Source organism: Sebastes umbrosus, chromosome 18 (assembly GCF_015220745.1).
Source record: "Sebastes umbrosus isolate fSebUmb1 chromosome 18, fSebUmb1.pri, whole genome shotgun sequence".
NCBI lineage: Eukaryota > Metazoa > Chordata > Actinopteri > Perciformes > Sebastidae > Sebastes > Sebastes umbrosus.
The window spans coordinates 9,416,816-9,430,523 of NC_051286.1; the positions used below are offsets into that span (position 1 = coordinate 9,416,816).

Consider the following 13,708-nt stretch of genomic DNA (forward strand, 5'->3'; position numbering starts at 1 on the left):
TAGTATATTAACTGTGCTAACAATAGCAGCAATAAGGATGTTAACTCCCACTGATGGGGACATAACCATAAAGTAAAACTCTCTAAAACCAAAGTTAATAGTATAATGATTGTCTAATGGAACAGCCCTCCTTGTTATCCTGTGTAAGTGGCAGAGGAGTACCACGATTCTGCCTGGTATGTTATTCATCAGGAGAACACAATGGGCCTCATGCAAGACCATTTTTGTATTCTTATCTTAACTTCCTTTTTTCGTATTGTGGGCTCCTACGAGTGGCCACGTCAGATTCAGAAAACGCTCCTAACTTCAGATGGACCACTCGTAAATTGTGTTCGTACCTAAGAAGAAATTTTAAATACGAGAAGAATGCAACAAGTTCTCCTAAATCACTCGTACAAGCCACTTAAGAACGATTCCATCCGTACAAGTAGTTCTTGCACGATGCCCATTGTGTATAAGTCAGCCAGTGTGTATGACCTTCTCCCTGTGTGTGTGTGTGTGCGTGGACAGTGAACATTGTTACTAATCGATACGCTAGTCGACAGGATGAATAGACAGACGGATGACATTACTGTATCGATTTCTATACAGAGGGTAGAGGGTGTGCAGCTCTGTTGTGGTACAAGGGAATGGATGATGGATGATTTTGAGTGACACTCGAAGAAAGAGCACTGAGGCTATTTAAAGGTGTGTTTGTACTCGTGTTTTCATAAGAGTCGTTACTGCTGAATGCCAGCTTGTGTGTCTGTAACTTCATTTATCAATAGTTCAATTTTAGTATCAGAAAATCCTCTCAGAGCTGGTTTAGGGCTCTGTTGCTCACAATTCACCACTGGAGTGAACCTTTTGAGCTTGTGTGTTCAGGTACAAATTGCACCTAGTAGTTAGCACGAGTCGCTGATTGTGTAATTATCTGCTGCCTTCGTAAATGAAATGCCAATTTCAGACTGTGCTCGCAAATTAAATGAAAGGAGTGAATCTGTATATGTAAATCTGGCCCCAAGAGATGCCTTTATCATTTGCATACAAACTGTGAATGTAGAGACCAAGTTATTGGTATTGAATATCCGTATCAATATGTACTTGGTTGATTGAAGAAAATGCTAAATGATGTTTTTTGTTATATTTGTTAACTGTTCAGATGGTGTGTTTGTGTTCAATGTGTTTGCTGGTTTTCAGAGCTAATTTATCGCAGGCAGGTTGGCAGCCAGAAGGTCAAATTCCCCCAAGGCGGAACATCGCCACCTGGCTTAGAGCTCTTTAGAAAGTTTACCCACAGTGCAATACGCCTACAAACCCACATATGAACTCTGTCTTCTTGTGCAGCACACGCAGCGCGTGGTGTCCATGTCGAGGGAGGTGGAGGAGATGCGGCGGTCCTTCGAGGAGAAGCTGCGTACGTTCGGCCAGGCCCAGACCCAGTTTGAGCAGGAGAAGAGGGTCGCTCTGGAGGACCTGAAGGGCCAGCACAGGCAGGAGGTCCAGGAGCTCCTCCTTAGCCACCAGAGCCACAACGCAAACTACAGTAAAGACCAGGAGAAACTGGGGCATCTCCATAAAGCCGAGGTAACACACCAACTGCTGCAAAAGTAGAGCAGGAATCAAAGCCAAAGCAACAAACTAAATCACAACAGAGACGACCAGAAGAAAGTGGGGCAGCAGTGATCACTACATTATTAACTGTCAGTGAATTAACACTTTATACATGTAAGGTCCCTGCTATGAAACACTTTATCTCTCTGCACCAAACCACTAAAGACAACCATCTGTTCTTTGATTTCTCCAAACTCCACCGAACATGAGCGCTCCTTCTCATGTTGTGCTGACGTGTTACAGGTGGAATCTCTGACGGAGCGGGTGGAGGAACTCAAACAGGACAAGAAGAGACTGGTGGAGGAGTACGAGGCCAAACTCAGCAAGGTACAGTACTGTAGCCACTGTAGAGGACACACACACTGCAAACAACCTGGTTGATGTGTTCTGACAACTTTAAGGGTGGATTATTAGGCTCTTATTACATCTATGCAGTGGTCTACACTGGTATATTTCATAAAAGTAAATACAGTTATGTATAAACCTAATAAATGCATGATGGTGGACTTTGTTCTGTACAGTATCAGATGATAAAGTTCAGCAAATGTGCATCTATTTATGCAAATGTATTTTCTAATCAACCCTGTCTCCGACAAAATTCCGTTCCCATACAACTAATCTGCATTCTCAATTATGTTTTGAGGGGAACATATTTTCTCCAGGATTATGATTGCAGTGTTAAACCTTTTTAAACGCATGGTTAACCTTGTAAATTGAAACAAAACAAAACAAAAAACGCAACATAACTACTTGGTTTGGCTTTAAAATGACTACGTTTGCCCAATGATGCCAGAAACATTCTGCGTACTGCACGTTTAAGGGTTATATTAACGCTGTCATGTAAATGTCTCATCTGTTATTACTTGAATTGTTTTAACTTTACAACTAAAGAATAACTCCAAACTGTTGCTCAAAGTAAATTATGTTCCACTAAAGTAAGTAATGGTTGAAAAATTACATTTATGCACTATTATGTTGACCTTGTTGAAGGTGAAGGCTGTGATCTGCATATTTGTGTAGAGCGAAAGGCACGAATTAAGCACTGCATTTATAAGCAATTAATTTCAATAAAAATCCCTCCTCACTGACAGTGAACACTGTCAGCCAAGACAATCTGGCTTCAGCTTTCACTTGTGTTGATTATTTTTGCATGAGATTGCATTTTGATGAGGAAGCTTTTCAAACCGTCCAAAATGTTTTCCAAGTTTTCATAAAGACAAAAAAAAAAGAGGGAAAAGTCAAAGTTAGCAAATAAGTCAAATAAAGAGCAGTGTTATCTGTTTGGATTAAGGTGTTTTTTCACACCAGTCTGTTTCCGTCCTCAGGCTCAGGCCTTTTACGAGCGCGAGCTGGAGGCCATGAAGAGAACTCAGCAGCTGACTGCCGACAACCTGTTGGCATGGAAACGCACTGAGTCCGAGCTGCGGCGGGAATTCCAGACTCAGGAGGCGGCGCTCCAGAAAACCCTGGGAAAACTGAGGACCGAGTTGGCCAGGGTAACGAATGAAGCCCGGGAAAACCGGGAGAAGTCCCACAAGCTCCAGGCGTCGCTCAACACCGCTGACAGGGACGTCAAGGTGAGTCTGAACCCCGAACAGCTGATTCAGACACATCACACACCATAACTGGACTATGAAGACAAATAAAGTCTAGGATTGGCCGTATTCCAATGCCGTTTTTTATGGACAGCCTACAAAATGTGTCCTCTGGAATACAGTAGATGATAAAATAAGTGTATAAAACAAAACAGGTATATGGGATGAAAATGAGATGAAGAGAAAATGAGACAGTTTAACGTTGAAATGTCTATTTCCCTCTGTACAGACATTAAATATCCAGATTTTTATCACTGTAAAAGTCAGCAGACATGTGAAATCAGAAAATAGCAGAGAACACTTTGAGTGTGCTTTGAGAGCTTTTTAAAGATGGAAAAGCCTCCCTTTGTGTGTGTGTGGCAAGCTGGAGAGCAAACCAATTTTTGACTGCAGTGAAAATGTAGCTTTTGAAAGGCTAAATGCCAACAAATACGGATCGAAGCAGAATATTTAGTTAGATAAAAACTAGTTGGAAAGGATTAGATCTATCTTTTTTCAATACATTTTGACTCCTTGAGTTACTGGAACTGTTGGGATCACATGAGTCGGAACCAATCCTACGCAACCACCATTGGAATCTAATTCTACAAATAGTATAATACTAGGGCTGTCAATTGATTCAAATATTTAATCGCATGATAGTCCATTAATCGCAATTAATCACAAATTTTTTTATGTGTTCAAAATGCACCTTAAAGGGAGATTTGTCAAGTATTTAATACTCTTATCAACATGGGAGTGGGTCAATATCTTTGCTTTATACAAATGTATGTATATATTTATTATTGGAAATCAATTAACAACTCAAAACAATGACAAATATTGTCCAGGAACCCTCACAGGTACTGCATTTAGCATAAAGCTGAAGAAGATTTAGAATTTGAATGTCAACGTTAGGAATGAAGCTTCAAACTATTCGTTATAGCCCGACATGTAAGTGTCCGTTCCCCTGCATCCTACTGTACCATTCTGGCAGTTTTACAACGTGCATTTTGTGTAGGGCAAAAGCAGCAACGCTGTGTTCATTTTTCTACTTTCTGAGCTCTGTACGGCCTTTGGAAGTAGACTCGCATCATATTATCTCCACCGTTGAAAATAGAGTTGACACATGCTCCAGGGGAATTGGTTAAGTAGGTCTGTTTTGTTGTTATGATATGCTGTGAAGTTTTGTATGAAATTATCACTGATTGCTCAGAAGACAGGAAGGGGTCGTCGCCCCCCCCCCCCCCCCCCCCCCTCCCCCTCCCTCTCCGTCTCAGCGTTACTGAGAATATGATCAAGGTCAGCAGTGGTTGGTGTGCCTGGAGTTAATCATTTCATTCGTTTTCAGAGCAATTAACTGTAACCCAGATAAAGAGACGACAACAGAGCAACAGAGCAGAGAGCTTGAAACCAACTTCACTTGACAGCTCCTCTGGATTCTCTCATATGATACAAGATTCAGGGCAGGAAAACAGATATCAGAGGGTAGAAACAGCTTGATCTGGTTTCTTTTAGTCTTTCATACAGTACACAGCTGATATATTGTACTGTTACTAAAGTAATATCACATTAATCTCTTAATAACAGCCGCAGTCTATGGACATACTGTATCCCTTAATCCTTCAACTCCTGCTGTGAAGACAATAGATGTTAATTTAGCTCACAGCAGATGTTTAAATCTTTGTTTTGATCGTTAACAATACACATCTTATATCTCATTATTCCTCTTGCCTTTGGTTAATAATCATTGGGTTTACATAAGGTAGCATTTTTGCTCAAGCACAGTGACATTTTTAGACACTAAATTTCTTTTCACTCCGGAAAATTAAAATGATGCATCAAATCAAAATGTTCCCTAGTCTCAGGAGGCGTAATTACTGTACCGGCATACTTCATGGGTAGAAATAGTAGCATCAAATATCGACTCAACGCGGTGGAAAGCACTCGTAGGTGGTGTCAGGATGCTACAGCTTCTTGCATCAGTGTTCTCTGTCATCCTCCTTTAGCTTATGATTTAGTGGGCAAATCTCCAGAGAAATGCAAGCAAATGATCGCTTGGAGTAACTGAGACAGACGTAATTAATCGCGGACTGTTCACAAGCGTCGGTAGGAATAAGCACGCCAAAAATTACAAATTATCCCCCAAGTGAAATACTCCACTGAAGCTATGTTAAATTGCTGCTGTCACTTTCTTTGGACTAAATACTTCAGTCCCAGGTAAAGCCTGTCTGGGCTGGTGGGGGGAAGCTTTTAGCAGGATAAAACAATAAATCTTTACAGAGCACAGTTTTCGAGGCCTTTTATATTTAAATGGCAATGCAGGATTCAGCCATGTCCAATAAGGATGACTGGCAGAAGAGAGACTCTGTGGGTGTGATTTATTTTACTGTATATATAATATGACGAGGGGTGAATCAGAGGTAATGACGAAATGCCGGCAACAATGGGACTCCTTTTTTGAGCTTTTAAATCAACAGAAATATAATTGATTAGACTATTTCTAGCCCTTTCAGCAATGTTTAATAAAAAGTACAGTGCCCAAGTGTTTTAAGAATTACTTTATTACCATTTAAAAAAATAGAAGTGTATGTTTGTATTAAGATTAACATTTCCAATAGGAACAAATGGTCTTATCTAACTATACAGCCAGGAATCTTTGTCTGTGAGTATGTGGGTATGTCCGTCGCATATCTCGAGAACCGTTCATCCGATGTACTTCACACTTGGCGGGGTGTATTGTTGGGGACCCAAGGGAGTGCAGTGTTGAATATGGTGCAGTTTGGTCAGATGGTGGCGCTATAACAATGAACCTTACGTTTTGGAATTTAACTTTTAAATCGTAAATCTCAGAAACAAAATTCTTCCTTTCCTGGATTATGTAGATCCAGACAAATGTTGAGCTCAAGCTTTTCTTTCAAATTTTGAGCAATCGTCATCAAATTTGGAACAGAACATCTCTGGACAAGCCGGAAAAAGTTACGTTTTTGGATTGTCGATGTTCCACACAGTTTTGCTAAAATATTCTACGCCAAGGAGTGTGACAAAGCGGCGGTATGTGACGAGTTGGAATGAGAACGTGTTGGTTCCTTTAAAGAAGTGAGGAACGGACAAAACTTCCTCACTTTCCGATAAAATTGTAACAGTCAAGGTCTTAAACCTAAATCGGACCTCACAAACGTGTACAAGATGGACAAAACACGCACACATGCACTTTATGGATGTCTTATCTAAATCTAGTGATCACAAAGTGCAGCTACCTGCTTTGGGCTCATCAGGGAAATCAGTACACACACACACACACACACACACACACATCACATCTAATTTGTGTGTGACTCCTCAGTGGTTATTATCACACTGAGGTTTCTTTGTCTTAGCCGCAGCAGCAGTAATTAAGTTTGAGGCAGACCGTTTGATGGGATTGAAAGATGTGAAATTGCCCCTCATGATTTCCTACAGAGTGCTAAATCACACAGCTACTGTACTGCGCGTGTGTGCCTGCGTGCGTGCGTGCGTGTGTGCGTGCGTGCATGCGTGCGTGTGCATCAAATCCCTCCCTGAAGTCTAGTTCATATTAATTGAGCAGCAGTCAGCATTTACATTCTTGATCCTCGGTATTAGTAATATGCTACCAATATGCTTCATTCTGGACAATCTGGCTACGGCAGTCCAAGATGTCTGAAAACTCACTGCAGATTATACACCCACAATTTATGCAATTATAACATAAAAACATATCAGGTTTTTTACTCAAGTTGAACTTACTAATCAAGAGCCTGTGGATGTTTCCTTCATCCCAGCAGCTGTATATTTTATTTGCACATCTCAAGCTCTGTGCTTTTTTCATACCATTAACCCTTTTTTTAACCCCCCATTTTTATTCTACTCACATTCATCTGCTCTGTCTCTTTAACTGCTTCAAAGAGACAGATGTTTTTCTCACATAGAACTGGACTGGGTTAAAGTTTAACTTATGCTATGCAGGTTAGGTATTGGTTTAAATGAATAGAAACTGTCGGCATTAAAAAAAAAAAAAAATACTGAAAAAAGATTGTCATTGAAAAACAATGCAAAAAAAAAAGTAAAAATAAAATCATTTAATAAGATTGTAAGTGCATGGTCAAAAAAGGGACAAGTGTGTTACGTTCATTTTTTATAGGAAGCTTGATGAAAGAGTTCTCTTAACGGCTGTGTTTTATTTTTTCAGTGCCAATACTTAATTTAGTGCCAATACAACTTTTTCAAATACAAGTGTTTCAATGCCAATGTTTCCCTTTTCAGTTCAGGGTTTTTTTTTTCTCAATGCCAAGTTTTATTTTCAGTGCCAACATCTAAAGCCACTGTCTCTATAGTCGTGCTCGCTTGCTCCATGGTTTTACTCGTTGATGGACAGGAATGTACATCAATCAGTTCACTTAAACAGCGGTCTGGTTTTCAGTGACTTTGTTCTCATGTCAGTCAGGTATGGCTGCCGCTCTACGTGTTAACAGAGTTTACATTCCTCTCCTCTATTCTCTGTTGATTCCCTTCCAGGACTTAACCAAGCAGCTGGACGAGGTGACCCAGAACTCAGAAATCGTGGAGATCCGTCAGAAGGAAGCCGAGTGTGAACTAGAGGCAGCCAGAGACCGAGTTCAGCAGCAAGCAACCGAAATACTGCTCAAAGCCAGTAAGACCCTTCTCCTCTCTCACATGGACTGGTATTCATTATGCTGGTTCATACTTGCACCCACGCTACCCACAAGACTCTTCCAAGTGTCGTGCAAACACATCAAACATATCCACTAACAGCTCCTCTCATCTTGTCTGAGGCATCATGGCCTGGAACACTTTAATGGCGTAATGCTGCATATATCCAAGCTAATGGTATTCCCAGTCCCTCTGAGGCAGAAGAAACCCTTCTCACATCAATTATGCCCAGTTTAAGCTGTGTGTTTGTGTGCACTCATGTTGGGTAAATTGTTGCATGTTAGAATCTGATTTAATATCTTGTGATGTCTTTCCGTCAGGACTCTGTGTAACAACATTGCATAAATATTACTGTCTGAAATGTGTGAGCAATAGCAGCAATTTAGTGCAGGATTATGCTCGGCCCATTAGCTCCTATGAGGTTCTCGTGCCCAATGAGAATACTTCATCCTTTTCCGCTGGAGCTGTTTGCATGTGAGGGAGACAGATAACATCCAGGTGAATGCAACTATGACTATACATACATAATATATGTCATATTTACCATCTAGAGCAGATCATAGCTGCTCATTTATTTAAACTTTAAAGGGACCAGTGGTTGTATTTGGTTCCTTTGGTTGGTTGGTTGGTCCTTGCTGGTTAAATAAAGGACAAATAAAATAAATAAGCAAGAAATGACATGAACAGAATGTCAGGGTGAAAGAATGAGGTCAAGCAACATGGTAATTCAGCAAATTTACTCCAATAACAAAAGTCAGAAGAAGTTTAGATTTGCTGATACCGTTTTTTTTTAGCATCACCAAGAAACCTCCAAGAATGACAATATGCAGATGACATTATTCTTTCCATTCTGATCACGTCTGTCGCCTCTGTCCCGTCATAGGTCAGATAAGCAGCCTGCAGGCCACCCAGATGACCCAGGAGGCAGCCATCAGGGACCTGGACAACGAGCGGAGCCGGCTGAAGGACAAAGTGCTGAGGATGGAAGAAGAAAGGGAGTCCCTGCAGAGCCAGAGCCAGGCACTGGACGAAAGACAGAGACAACAGCTCCAGTCCCTGGAGAAGGTGCGTGTGTGTGATTTGTATTCACTCCAGACTGGAATAACCCGGTTATGAATAACCAATAAGCCATCAAGATGCTGTGACTGAAGTGTTTGTTAGACTTTGCTCCAGACCCGTGATTCATCCTTCAAATACAGAAAGTTAGTCAAAATTCTGTGCTCATATTTTGGAGAATACGTCCTTGCATAAAAAACAAGTGAATTTTTACCACAGAGAAAACGCAAAGGAAGCGATCAGCATGCATTTTAGGGTTTTAGTAGTTTAAGAGACCACAAAATGTATTAACATTGGCCTTTTTGAACATCACGAGTTCGGATTCAGAGAAGCTGGATTGCCACATTAAAGACGAGATTTGTTATTTCAAGTAGGAAGCTTGTGTTCTCTGTATTTCCAGTTTGACCTTAACTCCTCAGTAATCCCTAAAAGTCATCCCTTTGGAGAGAAAAAGCCCCAAAAAATAAAAGACCATTTGTTGGAGCTATGAAGCAATTCTAATACTGACTTGCCCCAAACCTGATTTATTTCTTCAATTCGATTTGGTATTTCCTTTTTTCTTATTTATTTTAGTTTCGCAACGCTGACATTTCTGTGACTTTACAGAGTAATCCTCCCTGTGTACTCTGGTGAGAATGATGTTTTGCCCAAAGCCAGTCTTTATAGATGTAAAAGGACTATTTGACTTGTATCCTTGATTTATTTCAAGAAGTCCTTTATGGAGAACTAGGGCTGTTAGTCAATTAAAATATTTAATCCCGATTAATCGCATGATTGTTCATAGTTAATCACGATTAATCGCAAATTAATCTCACTCTTTTTATCTGTTCAAAATGTACCTTAAAGGTCCCATAATGTAAAAAGTGAGGTTGAAGGTGAAGCAGGTTTAAGTGATATATAAATACTATGAAAGTATCAAAATGCTCAATATACGGAGAAATACACACAGCTCGTCAAAATGTGCGTTTGAAACAAGCCGTAAAGCTACACTAGTATGACATGGTTGGTACCAATGGATTTCTTAGGTTTGATGACAGTATCTTCGCTCTAGCTTTAAAACTGTGCCCACTACAACCTAAAAATTGCAAGTTGCATTAATGCGTTAAAGAAATTAGTGTCGTTAAAACAAATTTAAAATTGTGTTAACTTTGACAGCCCTATGGAGAACACAAAATGTTGCGTGAAACATGAGCATATAGCTGTAAAATGCATTTAAGACTCCCACTTTTTTTCTCTCTTCCTGTCTTTCTTTATCGTTCTGGACCCCCAAGCGCTTCTTTTCAGTCATTCAGGCAGAATAGTTGAAATAAATCAGATGTATGCCACAAAGTTTAAAAGCTTAAGAGCAAAAATGGACCCGCTATCATCAAACTTTTGAAAGTGTCAAACCTGTCGATCACTGCATTTATAGACTTAAAAAAAAACACACAAGCTGCTCCTCTTTTTAAAGGTCAGATGATTTAAGGAACAGCGTAGTCAGCAGACCAACCACAGCCGACGGTAAATGTCAAGTGTTGCTGCTTCATGTGTGTTTTCCCGTCCTTTTATCTCTGACATTTGTGCAGTGTAATCCTCTGGGAGCTGGGAGAGTTCTCCCACTGAGAGACGCTGCTGTGAATTTGAATGTCTTCCTCTGGATAATAGGAGATCTCGCACCACTTAAACTTTACGGCACCTTCCTGTTATGGCGGCGGCAACGTCCCTCAGTGCTCAGCTGATTTCTGAGATTAGCCTGGATTACTCGCCGTAATCTGGCTGTTGGTGAGAGTACTAATGCTGGGGGTTTTCTAACCTAAAAAAACAAATCTGGTTATATGTGTTCTCCAACTTCGTTGCATTAAGGAGCGATTTTTGGATTAATTGTGTTTGAAAATAAGCAACATTAGCAAGCTGGGAGGGAAAGAACATTTCAGATAATGTTAGTGGTCTGACTTAATTATAGAACGTTGTTGTAAAAGTCATTTCATTAGTGGGAGGCTTTTCTTTTCTCTTCTCTCCTTTTAACGTTTCCTGTTCCTCTTTTATACTTTTTGATCTTGCCTTTTCTTCCTTGTTCTCTCTCTGCAAAAGAAGAAATTAACCTCCCAAGATGTTTTCATGCCCTGTCGTTCCTATTATCCCCCTCGGGTTTGTTTGGCCATATGACAACGCAGCAGTCTGGTTCAGTTTGACCAGCTTGATGGACGCTTCTTGGTAGAATCCCAAAAACAGTCCCCTGGTTTGGAGCAATTAGTGCACAGCAATATCATCCCTGGTGGGAAATTAAAGTATTTTTCATGTTGTTGCCAATGTATGATGTATTCAGTAATCTGCCAGATGCTCACTGGTTTTAAAATGCCTGGTAAAGGCCAAATCCATTGTACATGTTTAGCTATGTTTGGGGGCGTGCCAAACCAGCCGCTAGGCAAAATGTGTTTCTTGTGACATCACCACGTTACAAAAGTAAAGGAGGGACTTCAAGCAAGGTGTTTCAGGCAGTTCAGTAACTTTGCAGACCTTTTACATGCACAAAAAACGATATAACACACTAAAGGAAAGGGAAAAGGCACAAAAGCATAATAGGTCCCCTTTAATAGTTTTGAACCAGGATGAAAGTTAGAGCGCTACACGTTTTTTTCCAATATGTCAGATAAATATTTAAGCAACATTTTGGCAAATGTAAGTATCGTATCGGACTCGGCATTGGCAGATACCCAATGTTAAAGGACTCGACTCGGGTTCAGGGGGCCAAAACAACCTGTTCAGGGCATCCCTAGCATCTCGTCCATTTATTCATCGTCTATGTGCTTCTTTCATACTCGTCAAACACCTCAGCCAAAATGAACAATGAATAATGCAGCAGAAAGCTGAACAATCTGAACGGCCTCAAAGCAAAGAATTGCATCTGTATGCATAAAAAATACATCGTTTTTTTATTGTCAGCAGAATCCCCGAATCTTATTGTAAAACAGAGAAAAAAAAGATAACTACAACTGATTTTGAATCTCATCTCATTAGTAGTTAGATAATGTTGGGATACACTCCAACAGGAAACAGTCTCACAGAGTTTCTTGGCATACTTGTATTACTGTGCCTAATGTCAGCTCAAGTAATGATATTACTGCTCCCATGAGGCTTTTTTTGGCGCAGTTTGGCTAATTAAAATTTTGTTAAACCCTTGCAATGAAGACACAGCTGCTTCCCTGATTAAACCCAAAGTAAATGGGCTGCAGATTACATTTTTATTTTCGGTTTCTCACTCTTTCCTGTGACCTTCTCCTTGATTCATGCTCTACCAGAGTACCAATGACAAACCCAGTGCATTTGTTCTTGCCTGTCTGCTCGTCTGTCTGCTACACAATATATGGAGTGCGGTAACGACTTAAATCAGCAGAACCTCATTCCCTCTCCTCTGCGCCCTCTGAGACACATCTTTTGGCTGTTACCCATTCCCATATTTTACCACTTTCCTCTATTATACCTCCAGTTTATAATCTATGAGGCAGCTCTCTACTGATTTAACTACCACTCCTCTTACTTACTCACAAACCAATCACTAATCAGCATGCTCTTCATCAGCCCTGCTGACTGTCTAACTGTAACTAGGCACAGCAGGCCTGTCGAGCTTTGACATTCTGTGAGCAGAGACACAAACAAGCTGCAAACATAAGCATACCTTACTAACAAGCTCACCAACTACTGTAGTAACATAGCATTACTTCCAATGCCGAAAGTTTGGATATTCTGAGCCAGCTACTCAGCTAATTGGGGGCTGATTTTGTGGGAGCCAAGATATTTCAGAGTTCAGGTTAACGTTAGCGGCTCTGTCCTGCTCCTTGTTGGATTTAGGGAAGTTTACACTCCAACAACCCCCGCCAGAATTGTTACCAGAGATAGGTAGCGTTACATTTACCAAACACATTGTTTAGTTGTCCTTGCTCTTATAGAAGTGAAGCATACTGTTTGCGAAAATGCGAAGAATAAAAGACAAGTCGAATCATTGTGTTGCTTGTCCAAGTATGTTTTTCTATAGTTAGCTTCCAAACAGTATTATGTTAGAACAAAATAACATTTAACCACATTTCTTTTCTTTATAATACTAATAATAACCATAATTATTAAATAATAACTAGTTATTATAGTATAGAGACTAACTAGCTGTAGTCTACAGTAAAAGAACAATAATGCTCCTTTTCCATGTCTACTACATGGATCAACAACTGGTGAGGATGCTGACTTTTTGTCTGGCACATGTAGGTTGAGCCTCAATCTTTTAGCATTATATTATATCATGTATGTAGCTGGGGGTTGTGTTGTATGTTCATGAGGCTGTGATTATCCTAGAGGTCACATTAGGTCATTTTATACAGTGAGGTCAAGAATACAATTGGGCTCATTGGATCCACAAGAGTCTCAGCTTTACAGTGATTATGAATTATGCAATTCCAAGACTGTTTAGGGACCCCAGTATGCAGAAATATTCAAACACACCATTTTAGAATTGACGAAAATAAAAATTGTTCACTGCATGCAAAAAACGGCATGGTTTTTGCCCAAAACTGCATGTGATTGTCATAAAGTGGGTATGTCTGTAAAGGGGAGACTCGTGGGTACCCACAGAACCCAATTTCATTCACATATCTCGAGGTCAGAGGTCAAGGGACGACTTTGAAAATGGCCATTTTTTTCCTTGCCAAAATTTAGCCTAACTTTGGAGCGCTATTTAGCTACCGACAAGCTAGCATGACATGGTTGGTACCAATGGATACCTTAGGTTTTTTTGTTTCATGTGATACCAGTACCTTCACTATATC

The 13,708-nt window shown here is 40.3% G+C and overlaps 1 protein-coding gene across 15 annotated transcripts in view; it reads left to right on the plus strand.

The window, feature by feature from the left end:
* The window catches only part of fam184a (family with sequence similarity 184 member A), a 167,870-nt gene that overhangs the window by 84,242 nt on the left and 69,920 nt on the right, over positions 1-13,708 (plus strand). For all 15 annotated transcript variants that reach the window (XM_037750663.1, XM_037750661.1, XM_037750672.1 and 12 more), the window contains 5 exons: positions 1,327-1,566; positions 1,837-1,920; positions 2,919-3,170; positions 7,704-7,839; positions 8,743-8,924. In XM_037750663.1, coding sequence (XP_037606591.1) covers positions 1,327-1,566; positions 1,837-1,920; positions 2,919-3,170; positions 7,704-7,839; positions 8,743-8,924 — 894 coding nt within the window. The remainder of the gene's footprint in view (positions 1-1,326; positions 1,567-1,836; positions 1,921-2,918; positions 3,171-7,703; positions 7,840-8,742; positions 8,925-13,708) is intronic.